General features: G+C 33.2%; 1 protein-coding gene across 1 annotated transcript in view; it reads right to left on the bottom strand.

Moving 5' to 3' along the window:
* Positions 1-15,897, bottom strand: part of BAZ2B (bromodomain adjacent to zinc finger domain, 2B) — a 324,998-nt gene that overhangs the window by 115,793 nt on the left and 193,308 nt on the right. Inside the window, exon 4 of the mRNA XM_006880802.1 lies at positions 3,543-3,731. Within this exon, the coding sequence (XP_006880864.1) occupies positions 3,543-3,731 (189 nt within the window). The remainder of the gene's footprint in view (positions 1-3,542; positions 3,732-15,897) is intronic.

Genomic DNA, 15,897 nt, shown 5'->3' on the forward strand with positions numbered 1-15,897 from the left:
TTGAGGAGAAGGGAACCAAAAATAATTTCACAAAAGTATGAATCATTTCCTATTTTCTATAAAAAGTGTGCATTTAAATAGGGGAGAAAGCGTGTACGTTGGGCTTAACAGAGTCCAACACTATTGCTATAAAGACTTGAAAGCTAAGCTCCATACAACTGACTATATGGGATGGAGATGTCCTTGAGGAATTGGTATTATTTAACAGAGTCTGTAATTTAAAATTAGGGAGCTCTGGTGGCTTAGCGGTTAGGATCTGCACTGCCAACTTAAAGGAATAGTTCAAATTGACCACCTGCTCTGTGGGACATACATGGGCAATCTCCTCCTGTACAATTTATAGTCTCCGAAAACCCACCGGAGGGGCCCCTATCAGTCAGTTGTGACTTGCCGGCACATAACAGCGACAACATGATTTAAAATTACATGTAAATTTAAGGATTTTAAAAATAATCAAGAAGTCAGTATAGCACTGAGACTGTAAGGATGTAAAAACGGGGGGAAAATGCCAAGAATAAATTGCAGAATGTCAATAATAAATACACACATACTAAAGATTAAAGAAAACAGTGGGAAAATGTCCATGTTAGGGTACAACTTCATTCTTTAATATCGGTTAAGGGAGTTTAGCTTTCAAATGGTCAAAGAGCCATAATAGAGTCTGTCACTGGGTATACAAGGCAAACAGATATAATTTCCTTTTCTAAAACCATTCCTTTCAAATAAATAATAAATTACTGATATGTTGCCACAGAAAAAAAGAAAATAAATAAATAGACATATTCAAATAAAGAGCTAATACTGAGCGCCTTATTTGTTACAAACTTTTAAAGTAGTTGGTAACAATTCAAAGGAAGTAATACAATTTTGTAAAAAGGATACGTTCATTTACCTTCCAAATTAATGAAAATAAAAAAAATGTAGTTACTAAAAATTAGTTCACTGATGAAATAAAATGCACAGAATAAAACTTTCATAAATCAATACACAATGAATTAAAAGTAATAATAGGACATTAGCCATATTTGGAGGAACTAGTCTAATCTTTTAAAAGATATGGAATCTGATTTTGAATCTAGAAGATAGCGCAGTATTTTGAAATGTTTTGCTCTTGATATACTTATATACTTCACAAAAATTCATGATAATATAAAAACATAATGACCTAAAATGGTAAGTAAGGGAAAAAAAAAACCCCAAAAAAACCTACTATGAAATCCTGCTTCATTGTAATGGGGAAATATTTATGATGCTGTCCATTAAATAACTGTGTATCTATTGATTTAATATTCTGAAAAGCAGAATACTTCAGCAATGTATAAGGTTTGTGTTTTTTTTTTTTTAGAAACTACCTACTCTTCATTTATAATTTCTAATGATGTCTTCTTTGTGTGCCCCTATTTAGTTATTAGATTATTTTAAATATTTGGCTTTTTAAAAATTACTTCTTTAAATAAAGTAAAATACAGACCATTTATATTTAACTGTTTTTGCCTCAACTCCACATGCTAAACAAAACACATCTTAAAATTACAGACATTTTTCCTAATGACTTGGCAAGAAGAAAGCAGATAAGTTGTTATAGGCATTATTTTAACTCTTGTAATTGTTTATAAGTCTCCTAAAACCATTAGCAACATAAGGGAATTTACTAGTTGGTATATTCCTTTGATCACAGTCTAAGGCAGAGAACATAATAAGTGCTCAAATAACTTTGTACTATAAATCATAGAATAAATAATTTATATTGCCTAGCAGGAGTGGCATCCACTTCCTAAACAACATGCCTCTTGAAACTCTAAGAACTTTGAGAAATGATGGTAGCTACAGAAAGGCGTCAGGTCCTTTGTTCATATGGTCACTATGAGTCGTGCTTGACTCGGCAGTAATCAATAACACCAACAGGGTAGTTTAAAAAATTATTTTCATACAGTGAAATAAACATTATTGAAGTTCAGATGAATAATTTTTCACTTGTTAATGACCATGCCAGAAAGTACTTTATTTCAATAATCATAATTTTGTAATTTAGAAATGTTCAAAATCAAAACCAGACATTGTCATAAAAGAATGCTTAAAATAATACAAAGCCCATTATTATTGTTCATTTTTTATTTTAATTCAGCAGCCCAACACATTTAAATAAATATCTACTGAATGTTTGTCTTGCTGAACAACCATGCTACATACTGACTAAAATTCTTATTAATATTTTTAAAGCAAATGCTAGTTCTTCGTCAAAGACTTCAATTTAACTATGTATTTCCACTAGCCTTCTTCAGAAGACTGAATTAAAGTAGTAATATGATTTCACATATAGTACTTGAAATCTACACTTAATCATCTGCTTTTTATCTATGTAAACAAGATCATTGGTTCTTTCTAAAGAAATACTTCACAATCCATTAACAATAAAAGTGGGTAAAATCAAGTAAGAGTGATAGTTACAAATTAGACTAATTATGTGTGCCAGATACTGTATTTTAATGGTGAACATGGTTAATTGCCTTCAATTTTGGAGATTAAAGATTAATCTTGAACCATATAAAGTCATTTCTCTCATGCTCATTTTTCAGATGAGAAAACTGAGGCTGAGAAATTAGATAATTTTTTAAAAGTACACAGTAAGTGGCAGCAAAAGCAAACTGAAACTCAGACATATTTGTTTTTAGAATTATATTGATAATTTTAAAATTATCTTATATATACTGAGATATAGTATATATAAGACATGTAACACAGCTAAGTAGCAAAGGCTGATTGAAACTCAGACTTATTTGCTTCTACAATTAAGCTCTAATATATAAACTATATTATATACAATAAAAATAGGCACTTTAATTAAAATTGATGAAAGAGAGATTAATACTTAAAATTAGACTCTCTAGATAATATAACAAGACAAAGTATATACAGGATATTTATTTAAATTAAATATTGATGTCTTAGTGAATTTATGAATCCTCATAATGTATAGAATCTGGGATAATCTTGATTCTCTTGCCATGAAGAGGTGAAATTCTTTAACTGTTTTGACCAAATATAAAAAAGGACAGAAATTTAAGGCCAAGCACATATTCCTTATCAAGCGCAAAGGATGAGAAATAAAAGTATAGAAACATTCATTATAAGAATTAAAGGTTTTCTTTTTATATTATAAATTATACAATTTAAAGAATTTAAAAATGAGTTGGAAAAATTAACCAAAAAATTTAACATAGCTACACAATATGTACACTTTTCAGCTTTTATATGAAATTAAACGCATGAGAATAACTAGGTTGGATGACTCCCCTTTCTGACAGATGCCTGTTTCTCTACTTAAACACCTGAAAACAGTATTGCTACTAGCATATAGTGTGCTTTGGGTTTTTTTGGGGTTGTACATGATAAAAAAGGACTGAGTCCATTTTTTGCACAAGAATTTTAATACACCAGGTATTAGACTATTCTATTTTTTCTGTTTTAAAAGACAAATTTCTGTCTAAGCATTTGCAATTTTCCCCTCCTTTCCTTGAACACTGTTTGTAAACAATGTTTACCTGTAAAAGATGCTAGTTGGGGATGTGCGGCTAAGGCTGTGGGTGTACCAAGTGTCCCCAAACCACCAAATTCTGAATGCCCTGAGCTGGCTGAATGTAGACCAAAGACTGGGTGGCTGACCATTGGGAAGGCACTCGACACTGTGGACAGGTTAAACGGTTGATCCCCAGCTGCTCTGAATAAATGTCCTGGGAGGGAAAAAAACACACTTAAAATTGTACTATTAAAACAACTTTGTCTCCAACTTTAGCGTGCAGTTTGTTAAAATTTATACTTTCTCATCTATTAATTATTTTACATATCTTTTTTGCATTTATGCTTGTTAAATCCTACAAAAAAATGTTTCTAGTAACATGAGACATATTGAAAAATGATATGTCAATACAGCCATTTTAAGCAAGTCATTCTCACTAATTAAAAGTTGGACCTGAAGAAGTGAGGACATTTTTCTGCTAACAGGCACACATTAACAGACCGTCAACATTTTTATTAATATGGAAAAGAAAATCTTTATACTAGTAGAGGGTTGAAAATCAATGAGATAGCCTCCTAATCTGATACAAGTCATTACTCAAATTATCATAAACCTTAGGCAGAGTGTCTACAGCTGGTACAATGGACTCTGATCTCAAGCCAACACTTTAGGTGACAAGAGTTGATACTTATTACATTCTAGATAAATAAACAATGAATAATAAATTCATTAGCAAAGATTTAATGAATAAAGTTTAAGATATTTCTAAAGGAATTCACAGTGATCATCTATTTTTTAAACCATTTCAACCATTTTTTTTTCAGGTGAGCTGGTTTAGCTGCTAAAAAAACCCGACAAAACAAAACCTATTGTTATACTATATTCAATTGAAGAGTAGTATGATGTTTCAATACCCACTTTTACCCTAAAGAGAAGATGTGGCACAACCCTACACTGAAGTATTATAATGGATACTTTGCAGGAATCTGGAATTAGATTTAAAGGGAAAAAAACTCCCAAACACTTGTAAATCTCCCTTTCACTTTCAGAAAATGATTATGGTTCCCTGGCTTGATAAAGAATATTAGACCTGATATCCAAGAGTCAGGATACAATTACTTAGCAAAAAGTTCATGAGAATGAAACAAAGTATATTAAAAAGTGGACAGTGAAAAGCATTGTGAGCTGTGTTAAAATCAGAATAGAGTTTCTTTACTAACTCGTCCTGACAGCAAGCCTGCAATTTAATTACTTCTAACACAACACATATTTGAAATAAACTTTTATAATGTAAGTATAATAAGCACTTTCTAATCTATTTTATTTATCAGGAAGCCCTGGTGGTGCAGTGGCTAAAGTGCTTGACTAATAGATCAGCCGTTTTAACCTACCAGCCACTCTTAAGGGAGAAAGACAAGGCACTCCATAAAGAACTGCACTCTGGAAAACCCTATGACGCAGTCTTACTCTTTCTTACAGCTTTCTATTAGTTAGACTTGGCAGTCCTTGGTTTTCTGGGTTTAGTTAACAAATCAGATCTCTACTCTGCCTTTTTTGTTTGATGAATAACATAGGAAGTACTCCAAAAGATCAAAGTATACACTGAGAGATAAGATAAGCCTTATATTCTCTTATGAAATTCCTATATTCTTCATTAAAGTAAGATATAAGTAACTTTAAATAAGACAGACTAATAAATTATACCAACATGTCTTATATTAGTTACATGGGGGGGGCTCTTGAGGATAATGCCTCTAAACAAAGCACTAACTAGATCTCACAGAGACCCTCAAAGTACAGCAAACTATAAGACCCACAAAGAAACTACGAGGGAGAAGAACAAGGGTGGGAGTTTTTCTTCATCAGTCATTCTTATTTTCGCCTCAGGAGAGGCTAAAAAAAGAATTCGTAAATTTGGCATTTTTGTGCTATTGCAGAATTAGCCCGCATCAGCACTGAAGCCAAGACAAAAATAAAATGGGACAAAATAAAATGGGACAAAGATGGCTTCTCAAATATCACTATATTTAAGTAATAAGCCCAGAAAAAATATTCTATTACCTTACTAACCAATATTTATTTAAACTGTGAACATATATAAAATCTCAGTTCCCACCAATCAAGTAAAAACTGCTACTGACATAAATTTAAACTAATGCATTAGTATGATTAATTAGTTACATTTCCTCCTAATTCAACTTTTCTGATAACCAATTTGTTCATTCTAGTTTCAGGAATTTTAAAGATATTCATCACTTATACTATTGCTCCAAATAAACAATAATTCCCAACTTACTGTTAAATATATGTATCTGTAGATATATATAATGACACATATGTATCATTAAATAGTTTATAATGTTATTTTAGCATTATTTTTCTACCACCTTTAAAAAAAAACTTTGATTCTAGAATTGCTTTCTATTATTTATTCACAACTTTTAGCAAGTCACAATTTTCCTAAAGAACATATTCTTTCATGTCCTACACATAGTAACTGGCATAGAAAAATGATTAAGAAATAATACTAACCTTAGGGAATTCATGTTTTGACTATAATTTAAGTAGCACAAGCTTTAAACAGCATACACTTTGAACAGTACATTAATATCATAATGTACAGTTAATATTTCAGTATTATAAAATGACAATGCCATGTATAGAACTTAGTAATATATTTTAGGTACACAGAATTAAATCTGACACATAGTAGACATTAATAAGTATTTATTGATTGAATTATTACAGTATTTATGAAGAGCAAAGGGGGTACACACATAGGGCTGATTCCAAAGGTCTCTAAAGAGAGTAAAAAAAATCAAAACAACTGCTCTCAAGTTGATCCCAACTCATGGCAAGACTCCACTGGGTTTCTCAAGCTATAAACCTTAGCAGACTTTAGTGGCCTAATGGATGGGGAGTTGTGCGACCAAAGGCACGTGGTTTCACTCTATCAGCTGAAACCTATCAGAAGAAAGATGGACACTCTCCTCCAATGAGACTTACATGCTCTGAAAACTGGAGAATAAACTGTAAGATGGTTCTGATTCTGTGGGAAGGATGTTTTTAAATATTTATTTTTTAGGTTCTAATTCAATTTAATATATACCTCTTTCAACTTTAGTCTACAATATTTTTAGGTTTTTTTAAATAACATTTGTTGTGTTTTTGATGAAAGTTCACAGAGCAAACCATATTCTCATTCAGTGATTCTTGCACAGATTGTTCTGTGAGCGTGCCTATCGTTTTTGCAATGTGTCAGCATATGCATCATTTCCATCCTGTTTGTTCTGTCTTCATTGATCTAACTTCCCTGCCCCATCCTTGTCCTCTTACCTTTGTCAGCCTACTTAAAAATATTTTTTTAACAGCTTATTCTTTCCATTTAATGTTTTCCTCATTCATTCATTGTTGCACATTTTCCTCCCTGTCCACCACTTCCCCTAGTTCACATTTCTCTTTGAAAAGAAAAAAAATCTTTCATTGTTAATAAGAGGAGACTGCTCATCTTTTTTTGTTGGAGCCAGTCACTGGTGGATACCAACCACAAGAGACAGGACATCTTGTTTAGCAAAGGAAGACACTATGGACTACATCACCAAAGTTCCTTATTTTAAAAGAAAATTAAGCTTTACTTTGGAAGTTTCATTTAAAAACTATGCTTCCTAGTTTCCTTTGCCTTATACCATCAATACCTGATTTCTTTTTTAAAAATTATCATTTACTTTTTATTCCTCTTCGATTTCATTTAGGTTGCAAAATGGATTTATTAATACCAAATTCTACCACCTCCACAACTTTAAACTTTAAAAAAAAGACTTTAGGACTCTTGAGCATCATTTTTTATTAACAGTATTTACCTTTACATTCCTTTCTTAATGTCCTCTGACTGCTTTAACCCTTCTCCCTCAATCTTCTATTACTCTCCTGATTCCAACTCTCTCTTTTCTGATTCCATGCTAGCTTTGAACAAAAAAGCTTTGTAATTGCTATGGCTACTTCCTCCCTAAACCTCTATTTCCAATACTCTTTGAGCCCTGCTCCAAAATTCCCTTCTATTTTATCTGTCAAGGTATGAAAATTTTTCTAATAATTATTGTTAGGTGTCACAGAGTCAAATAATGATTCACAGTGACCCTATGAACAACAGATCTGAACCCTGTCCTATCCTGAGCCATCATTTCTGACATACTTGAGCCCACTGCTGCAGTCACTGTGTCAATCCATCTTGTTCAGGGTCTTCCTCTTTCCTCCATCCCCACTTTTGCAAGCATGGTATCCCTTTCTAAGAAACAGCCACTCCTAAAATACACCCAAAGTATATGAGACAAAGCATTATCATCTTTGCCTACAAAGAGCATTCGGGCTGCACTTTTTCCAAGACATATCTATTTGTTCTTTTAGTAGTCCATGGAATATTCCCTATTCTTCAGGATCATAAGTCAAGGGCATCAATTCTTCTGTCATACTTGTTCACTGTTCAGCTTGCAGATGCATAGTAAGTGATTGAAAAGATCATGGCCCGAATCAGGTGTACCTTATTCTTTAAATTGGCATCAACAATTTGGAGAGCTCCCTGACAGCAGACTTTCCCAATGAAGTATGTCCCCTGACTGCTGGTACCAAGGCTGCTGATTTTGGGTAGATATAATATGAAGTAGTTGAAAATTTCAATCTTTTATTCAAATATCAGGATGTTGCCTATTGGTCTATGGGTGAGAATATGTTTTCTTGATGTTGGCATGCAATTCTTATTAAAGGCTGTAATATTTTATTTTCTGAAGCCAGCATTTCATGTTCTCCTCATTTTTAGCAACTAAGGTTGTATCATCTGCATGAGGCAGACTGTTGATGAGTCTTTCTCCAATCCTGGTTCTTCAGAGATTCCAGCCTCTCGAATGGTTTGTTCAGCATACAACTGGACAGGTATGGAGAAAGTATACAACCCCCATGCACACCTTAATTTAAAACGATGTAGTGTTATTTTACCATGATTGGAAAAGAGCTTCTTGGTCTAGGCACAGGTTTTGCATGAGCACAATTAACTGTTCTGGTATTCTCTTTCTTCTCAATGTTAGTCATAATTATGATCCACACAGTCAAATCCCTAAACATCCTTCTGATATTCTCTGTTTTCAGCTAGGATTCATTTGACATAAGCAATGCTATCTCTGGTGTCATGGCCTCTTCTAAATATAGCTTGAACTTCTGGCAGTTTTCTGTCATGTACTGTTCTAGGTAGTTTTGTAGGATCTTCAGGAAAATTTTGCTGGCATGTGATATTAATTATACTGTTCTGTAATTTCCACATTCTGTTGGCTCACCTTTCTTGGATATAAGAACAAATATGTACCTGTTCCAGTCAGTTGGCCAGGTAACTCATCTCCAAATTTCCTGGTATAGACTGGTGAGCAGGTTCCAGGTCTATATTTGTTAGCTGAAACATGTCAATTAGTATTCCACCAATTCTTAGTTTTTTTTCCAGTGGTATCAGTATGCCTTGAACTTCTTTATTCATTCATTACCATTGTCTCCTGTTTTAAAATTCCAATTTAATGCTGGTCACATACACATCAAACAGGCTTCCAATATATACATTATATACATTAAGATACATGTATAGTAACATTCATTATTGTTGGGTTGGTAGGTTTTGTTGAGTTGATTAGCACCCACAACAATATAACAAAGAAAATCGACTCCTGTATAATCTTTGTAAGTGTTGCCACACTTGAGTTCATTGTGTGTTCACTCCTGTATAATCTTTGCAAATGTTGCCACACTTGAGTTCATTGTGTGTTCACTGAGTCAACACATTTCATTGAGGGGCTTCCATTTTTTTCTTCACCCTGCTACTTAACCAAGTATGATTTCCTTCTCCTGAGAGGAATTCTTCTTGATAACATGTTCAAAGCATGTGAGATGAAGTCTCACCAATGTTAACTTCTAAAGATAATTCTGGTTTTACTTCCTCCATGAGATATTTGTTATTTTCTCTGGCTCTCCATGATTTATTTATTATACTTTGCTAACATTAAAATGAAAATGCAGTTCTTCAGTATCCTCTCTCACACCCATTAGCATGCTGTAAATCTCATGGTCTAGGTCAGGTATACTATAGTCCTCAATGTGACATCTTTGCTTTTAAACATGTTAAAGATGTCTTTTGCAGCAGATTTCCCCATCCTTTGATTTCTTGACTGATACTTTTATGAACATTGATTGTGGATCCAAGTAAAATGAAATCTTTGACAGATTCAATCTATTTTCTGTTTACAGTGATGCTGTTTATTGATTTAGTTATGAGAATTTCTGTAGTGTTTATGTTCTGGTATAACCCATTCTGAATGTAGTCTTTGATCTTCAGTAGTGTTTTAAGTCTTCTTCACTTTCAGCAAACAAGGATGTGACATCTGTGTGTATCGTAGGTCTCAATGACACTTGCTCAAATTCAGATGCTGTATTTTTCTTAATGTAGTCCAACTTCTCAGATTTTTATAATGCTCAGCATAAAGACTGACTAAGAATGGTAGAAGGATACAACCCTGGCACGTTTCTTTCCTAATCTGATAGCACGCAGCACACATTTGTACTGTTCCAACAACTGTCCCTTAATCTACAGGTTCTTCATTTGCACAATTAAGTGTTCTAGAATTCCTGTTCTTCACAATGTTATCTGTAATTTTTTATGATGCAAATAGTAAAAACTTTTGCATATGAACATTCCATTAGGATTCTGAGACTATAATAAGTCTTTACAGAAGGAGAATGCCCATATTTCTCCTACAGAGCAGCTGGTGGATTTGAACTGACTGATTTTGAATTGACAGCATAACTCCTTACTAGACTATTGGTTGGAAAATCTCAATTATGTTTTTGTATTAATTTTAGAAATGAAAGGGTTAAGTTTTTGGCTGGTGATATCTTTAACTTAATAGATCTTATGTTTTAGAACCTACCCTTGACATTCTAGTTGTTAATATACTACTTATGCATTTATTGGAGCCTGTTTCAAATCACTTTTAGAAGCTGTCACACTATTAAAAAAGAAATCATTTATTAAGGGAAAATAAATATTACTGTTATGATAAGGACAACAAAATCCATAAATGAAACCTTAGATTACTCTGTCTTTATTGCACTGTCATTTTCTACACAAGTTGCAGCAATAAAATGAAAGGTGTGTTGTGAGAGACAATCCTTCAAGGGATGTGCATGTCCCTGCACGCTATTATTTAGTATGCCAAAGTGGTAAGGTCTGCACTGCTCTTTTATGAAAACTGTGTTTGCACCAAACAACTCTGTACATTCCTCTTCAGGTAAAGAGCAGCCTTCTGCTGTCTTCCGCAGCTGTGGCACAAAACTAATGAATGTATAGGACCGACTTGGGCTCCCTCCAATAACAGCCCTGTTGGACTAGAGGGACAAGGAGAACCAGTGCTGACATGATCCACATGCTATTTGATGTTCTGTGGGCAACAGAATCTCTGCTTCAGTAGTCTTATATCTTACATCAGCATGCATGAAACAGTAATGAACTGAAAAGTAGGGAAAATTCCAAACATTGGCAAGGTGTTGATTGAAAAGAATATATTTCCTAATTCAAAGTGTGAAAACAATTTTTATTTACATTCTTTAGACTCAGAAGAAATCTTATCGATACATCATTAATGAAGATTAAAGAAAAAGGGCCAATTAAAAATAACTTTGAAACAGCAGAATGACTTCAAAGGGAGAATTAAAGAGCTGTTAAAATTTTTTACATTCTAAAGATGAAAATTGTTCTTTATTATCTATCTGTGCATTAATTAAAAAAATAAAAATTTCAGAATGGTATGGAATTAGCTTGGAAATTGTAAGGTCTATTCTCACAGTAAGAAAGAATTAGAGAAAACTGAAAAGCAATAGTACTTCTTAAATCCATTAGGGACTGAAGGCATAGGGCAAACTGGAGCATTCAAAACTAGAGAAACAGGTAGGAACAGGGAACCAAATATTATCAAGAGTGGAAGCTTAGGGCAGAAGGTCACATCAGAGAGTGACAAGCAAGATTAATACCTATACATTTACATTTATGTAAAGCAGAATAAAACTGCAGAAAAGTGAAGAAAAAAAATCTTAAAAGAAAACAGAGGTAGGAGTAGAGAAACACAGCAAATTATTCCTGCTATGGACAACACCTCATGCACCACACAATCAAGAGGGCTCTTTCTGTTCAGATTTACAGCTTTAGAAACCTGATGAAGGGTCATCATAAAATAAACTTTAATTAAAAAAATATTCCTGCTACAGAGGAAAAGAAATGGAATTAAAGCATACTTCTACTCAGAAGCCATGCAAACAAGAATAATAGAGTAAGCTATTTCAAGTGTTAATTTTTTTCCTACTTGAAATTCTGAATCCATTATTTCATTCATAAAATATGAGGAAAAAAGAAAAACTTTTTCAAAATCCTCGCCTCCAAAGCACAACTTGATTTCACCCTCTCCAGGACAGACTTGTTTGTTCTCTTAACAGTTTATGGTATCATCAATAATCTTCTCTAGCATCACAACTCCAAAAGGCATCAATTCTTGATATTTCAAGTTATCTTCACAACATGTGAAATAGTGTTATTTGAAAGTCAAGTTATATTGATTGCCAATGTATACTGACAACTCAAGGTCAATCATCACCATAAAAAAAGTGAAAAACACTTAAGACATATGCTAAAAGAGGAGAGAAAATGTAATTATAGGAAATATTCACCTAAAATCCATGAAAGCAGAAAAAGAGCAGAAGGAGAAAGCACAATAAATGAAAAAAGTAATAAAAATGACAAATATTAATTAAAACCCTATCATTAATCACATTAGATAAGAATGTAAATAAAACAAGTAAATTATAGAACCTACCAGAGTGCCTTAAAAGAAAGAATATCCAAGACTCAAGTGTATGTTGCCTATAAGAAACTAGTAAGAAATAACAGAGATAAAGAACAATCTTTTCAACAAATGAGCCTCAAACTGTGTTTTTATATGGAAAAGAATGAAGGTGGATCTATATTTCAGGCCATAAGAAATAATTTACTTAAAGTGGACCAGAGTTCTAAACATAAGACCTAATATCGTATCATAAAACTCTTAGAAGAAAACCCAGAGAGGGGGATTAGGCTTTAAGGATCTAGTTTTGACAACAGATTCTTGGACATGATGCTAAAAACATGACCATATGACAATACAGGTAAATTTAAGCTTATCTAAACTAAAAATTTAAGTACAAAAATAATCTTTGTTAAAAAAGTGAAAGATCTATAGAAGCAGATAAAATAGATGGTAATCATATTATCTGATAAAAAGCCCAGAATATACTAAAATAACCTCCTAAAACTCAACAAAAAAAGAAAAACAAAACACTTTGTATTTACAAACATATAAAGTCAATCATCATTCATGAATTCCACACTTCTGAATTTCACTACTTTATAATGCTGTCAGGGGTAGGATAATATCCAATGCATTCAAGGAAGACTAGCTAATATTCAAATTTATGTACCAATGATTAAAGTAAACAATTAAAAAACTGAGAAATTTTAGTAATTTTTAGTTTGAAATTATGGAATCTTCAATCATGATACACTGATTTGGAAGCAAAGAAAGATCAGAAGTTGGATAAGATGGACTTGATGATAGAAACAACACTGGAGAATGCAAAATTTTGTATGATCAATAACTTATTCATTGAAGATATCTTTCTCACAAACATTGGCTATAAGCATGGACCTTGGTGAATGGATTGGAACATTTATTTATATTCCTTAAAACACAATCATGGCATTTCCTTATTCCTCATATGAAGAATGGCAAAAATTTTGAGTTGCTTGATGCACACAAAACTGGGTTTGAAGAAGTCAATGCTGTCCTAGAATTAAAAAAAATGTTCTCTTACTGTCTATTCAGTGTTGTGGCTTTATTGCATTTTTCCTGTGTACGTGTGTGTGTGTGTGAGAGATTTTTATGATTAAAAGGCTCTAAGTAGTGCTGAACATTCTAAACGATAAGAAAGCAGTAATAGACCTTACAGAAAACACATATGCTAGATAAACTGCATTCAGGTATGAGTTATAAAGTCATTGAGCACAAGTTCAATGTCACTGAATAATCAACAATATATATTAAACATAATATCTTTACAAAGAAACATAATCCTGAAAATGTCACAGGACAGAGTGTTTTATTCATTATATATGAAGTTGCCATAACTCTGCAAGGATTCAACAATAGAGCAACAGAAAAACAAAAAAAAGTCACGAATATATATTGAACAGATGATGAAAATATTATGACTAGGAACTAACGGACTTCTAACCCTGTAATTCCTCAGGAATATGATTCCATATTCATTGATTCTAATTCATAGACCCTAACTACTCTGAATAATGGGAATCAATTGTATACGGCACTTGTGAATATTTTATAATAATAAAAATCTATATTTATACATTCCATTTATACCAAATACAAATCAAACTGAGAAAAAATAGCATTTCTATAAACTAGAAAAATTCTAGGTTGAAAACCTTTCCAGTGATAAAGAAATGCTTAATCAAGCGTATATGGGCTATTTGTTTGAAAATGTAGTCTATCAAATCTATGTAAAAGGGCAAAAATCCTTGGAGGGAGTGGGGTGTAATTAAAAATATCTTCTGTGCGGGGAGAAGGGTGCAGCAATGAATGAATGGAATTCCCAAATCTCTGTAGATGTTCACTGAGATGAAAAATAAACAAACTAAATTAAAATAAAAATATAATAATAATAAAAACAAACCCCAAAACATCTCTAACTTTTTGTCTTCAATTTGAAGTCTTTGTTGTTTGGCATTTGCTGCCGTGGAGTAGAATTTGACTCATAGCAATAGAAAACCTGCCTGCTTCTGCACCGCCTCACAACTTCCACTGTGTTTAAACCTATTGCTGCATTCCAGTATCAATCCCTCTTATGCCTCTTCATCTCTGACAGTATAGACATCCAAGTCCTGGGATAAGTAACTACAATTCATTTTTAAGGTTTTGGTTAAGTGTTCAATTACAGACTGTGAAGCACTAAAATAAGGCCTTTAATGTGGTGTTATTTAGGAAATGATAGGTTTTATTATTCCTAATAATGGTATTATAACTGTAAATTCCACATCAGATATAGCTTATCTACCCATACTTTAAGCCAGAATTTGTTTTATGGCATCTGTATGCTTGCTTGTTTTATAATTTGCTCTTATAGGTACATCACTTGTACGTCATTTTTACTGTACTGGACGGAGGCAGTAGTGGCTTGAAAGTTACCGTGTGCTGTGCTGCTAGTTTTATCATTTGTGTATGATTTAACATTTGTGTATGTATATTCTAGGTTGTTGATAGTTTCCTCTTAGAGACACAGCACTTACCTGTCAGTATGGTACACCGGAATGACTTAGTGTTACTCTGATGGTCAAGGCTTTCTTATTTAAAAGAACTACAGGGTCTCCCATGTTGGGCTACTTGCAGGGTAGATTACAAACTAATAAGCATGATTGAGTATCCAGTAATAAAATTAAATCCTATTAAGAACAGAAAAAACATTGCTAGATATGTTGTTGTTTGTTATGTGCAGTCGTTTGTGACTCATAGTGACCATATGTACAACAGTCCTAAACTCTGCTCCATCCTCTACCAACTTACTACTTCTGATACACCTACACCCAGTACCCCAGTCACTAAATCAATCCATCTCATTGAGGGTCTTCCTCTCTTATGCTGTCCTTCCACACTCCCAAGTGTGATGTCCCTCTCCAAGGACTGACCCTTCTTTGCAATATGTCCAAAGTATGTCAGACAAAGCCTCAGAATCCTTGCCTCCAAGGAGCAGCCTGGTTTCACCCCCTTCAGAATGAACCTGTATGTTTTCCTAGCAGTCCATGGTATATTCAATACTCTTCTCCAGCACCATAGCTCAAAAGCATCAATTGTCTTTCTATCATCCCTAGTCATAGTCCAGCTTTTTTACGCATAGCAAGTATTTGAAAACATTATGGCCTGAATCAGAATCACCTCAGTCTTCACTCTTCAGTACTTTGGAAAGATCTCTGACAGCAAACTTTCCCAGTGCAATTCATCTTTTGATTACCTGGCTGCTGGTATCAAGAGTGTTGATAGTGGAGCCAAGCATACTAAAGCTTTTAACAATCTCTATCTCTTCATTGTCTATCATTATACTACCAATCAGCCCAGTAGGTAGAATCTTTATTTTATAGGACCCAGATAAGTAGTCATTCAAAATTAGTAGAAACAGCTACAAACAACCAATAATTATTTGGAACACAAAATGTGCAAAGTATGAATGTAGGAAAAATGGAAGATGAAATTTAT

The sequence above is a fragment of the Elephantulus edwardii genome, unplaced genomic scaffold, assembly GCF_000299155.1.
Source record: "Elephantulus edwardii isolate Elephantulus edwardi_28Jun2011 unplaced genomic scaffold, EleEdw1.0 scaffold00010, whole genome shotgun sequence".
Lineage (NCBI taxonomy): Eukaryota > Metazoa > Chordata > Mammalia > Macroscelidea > Macroscelididae > Elephantulus > Elephantulus edwardii.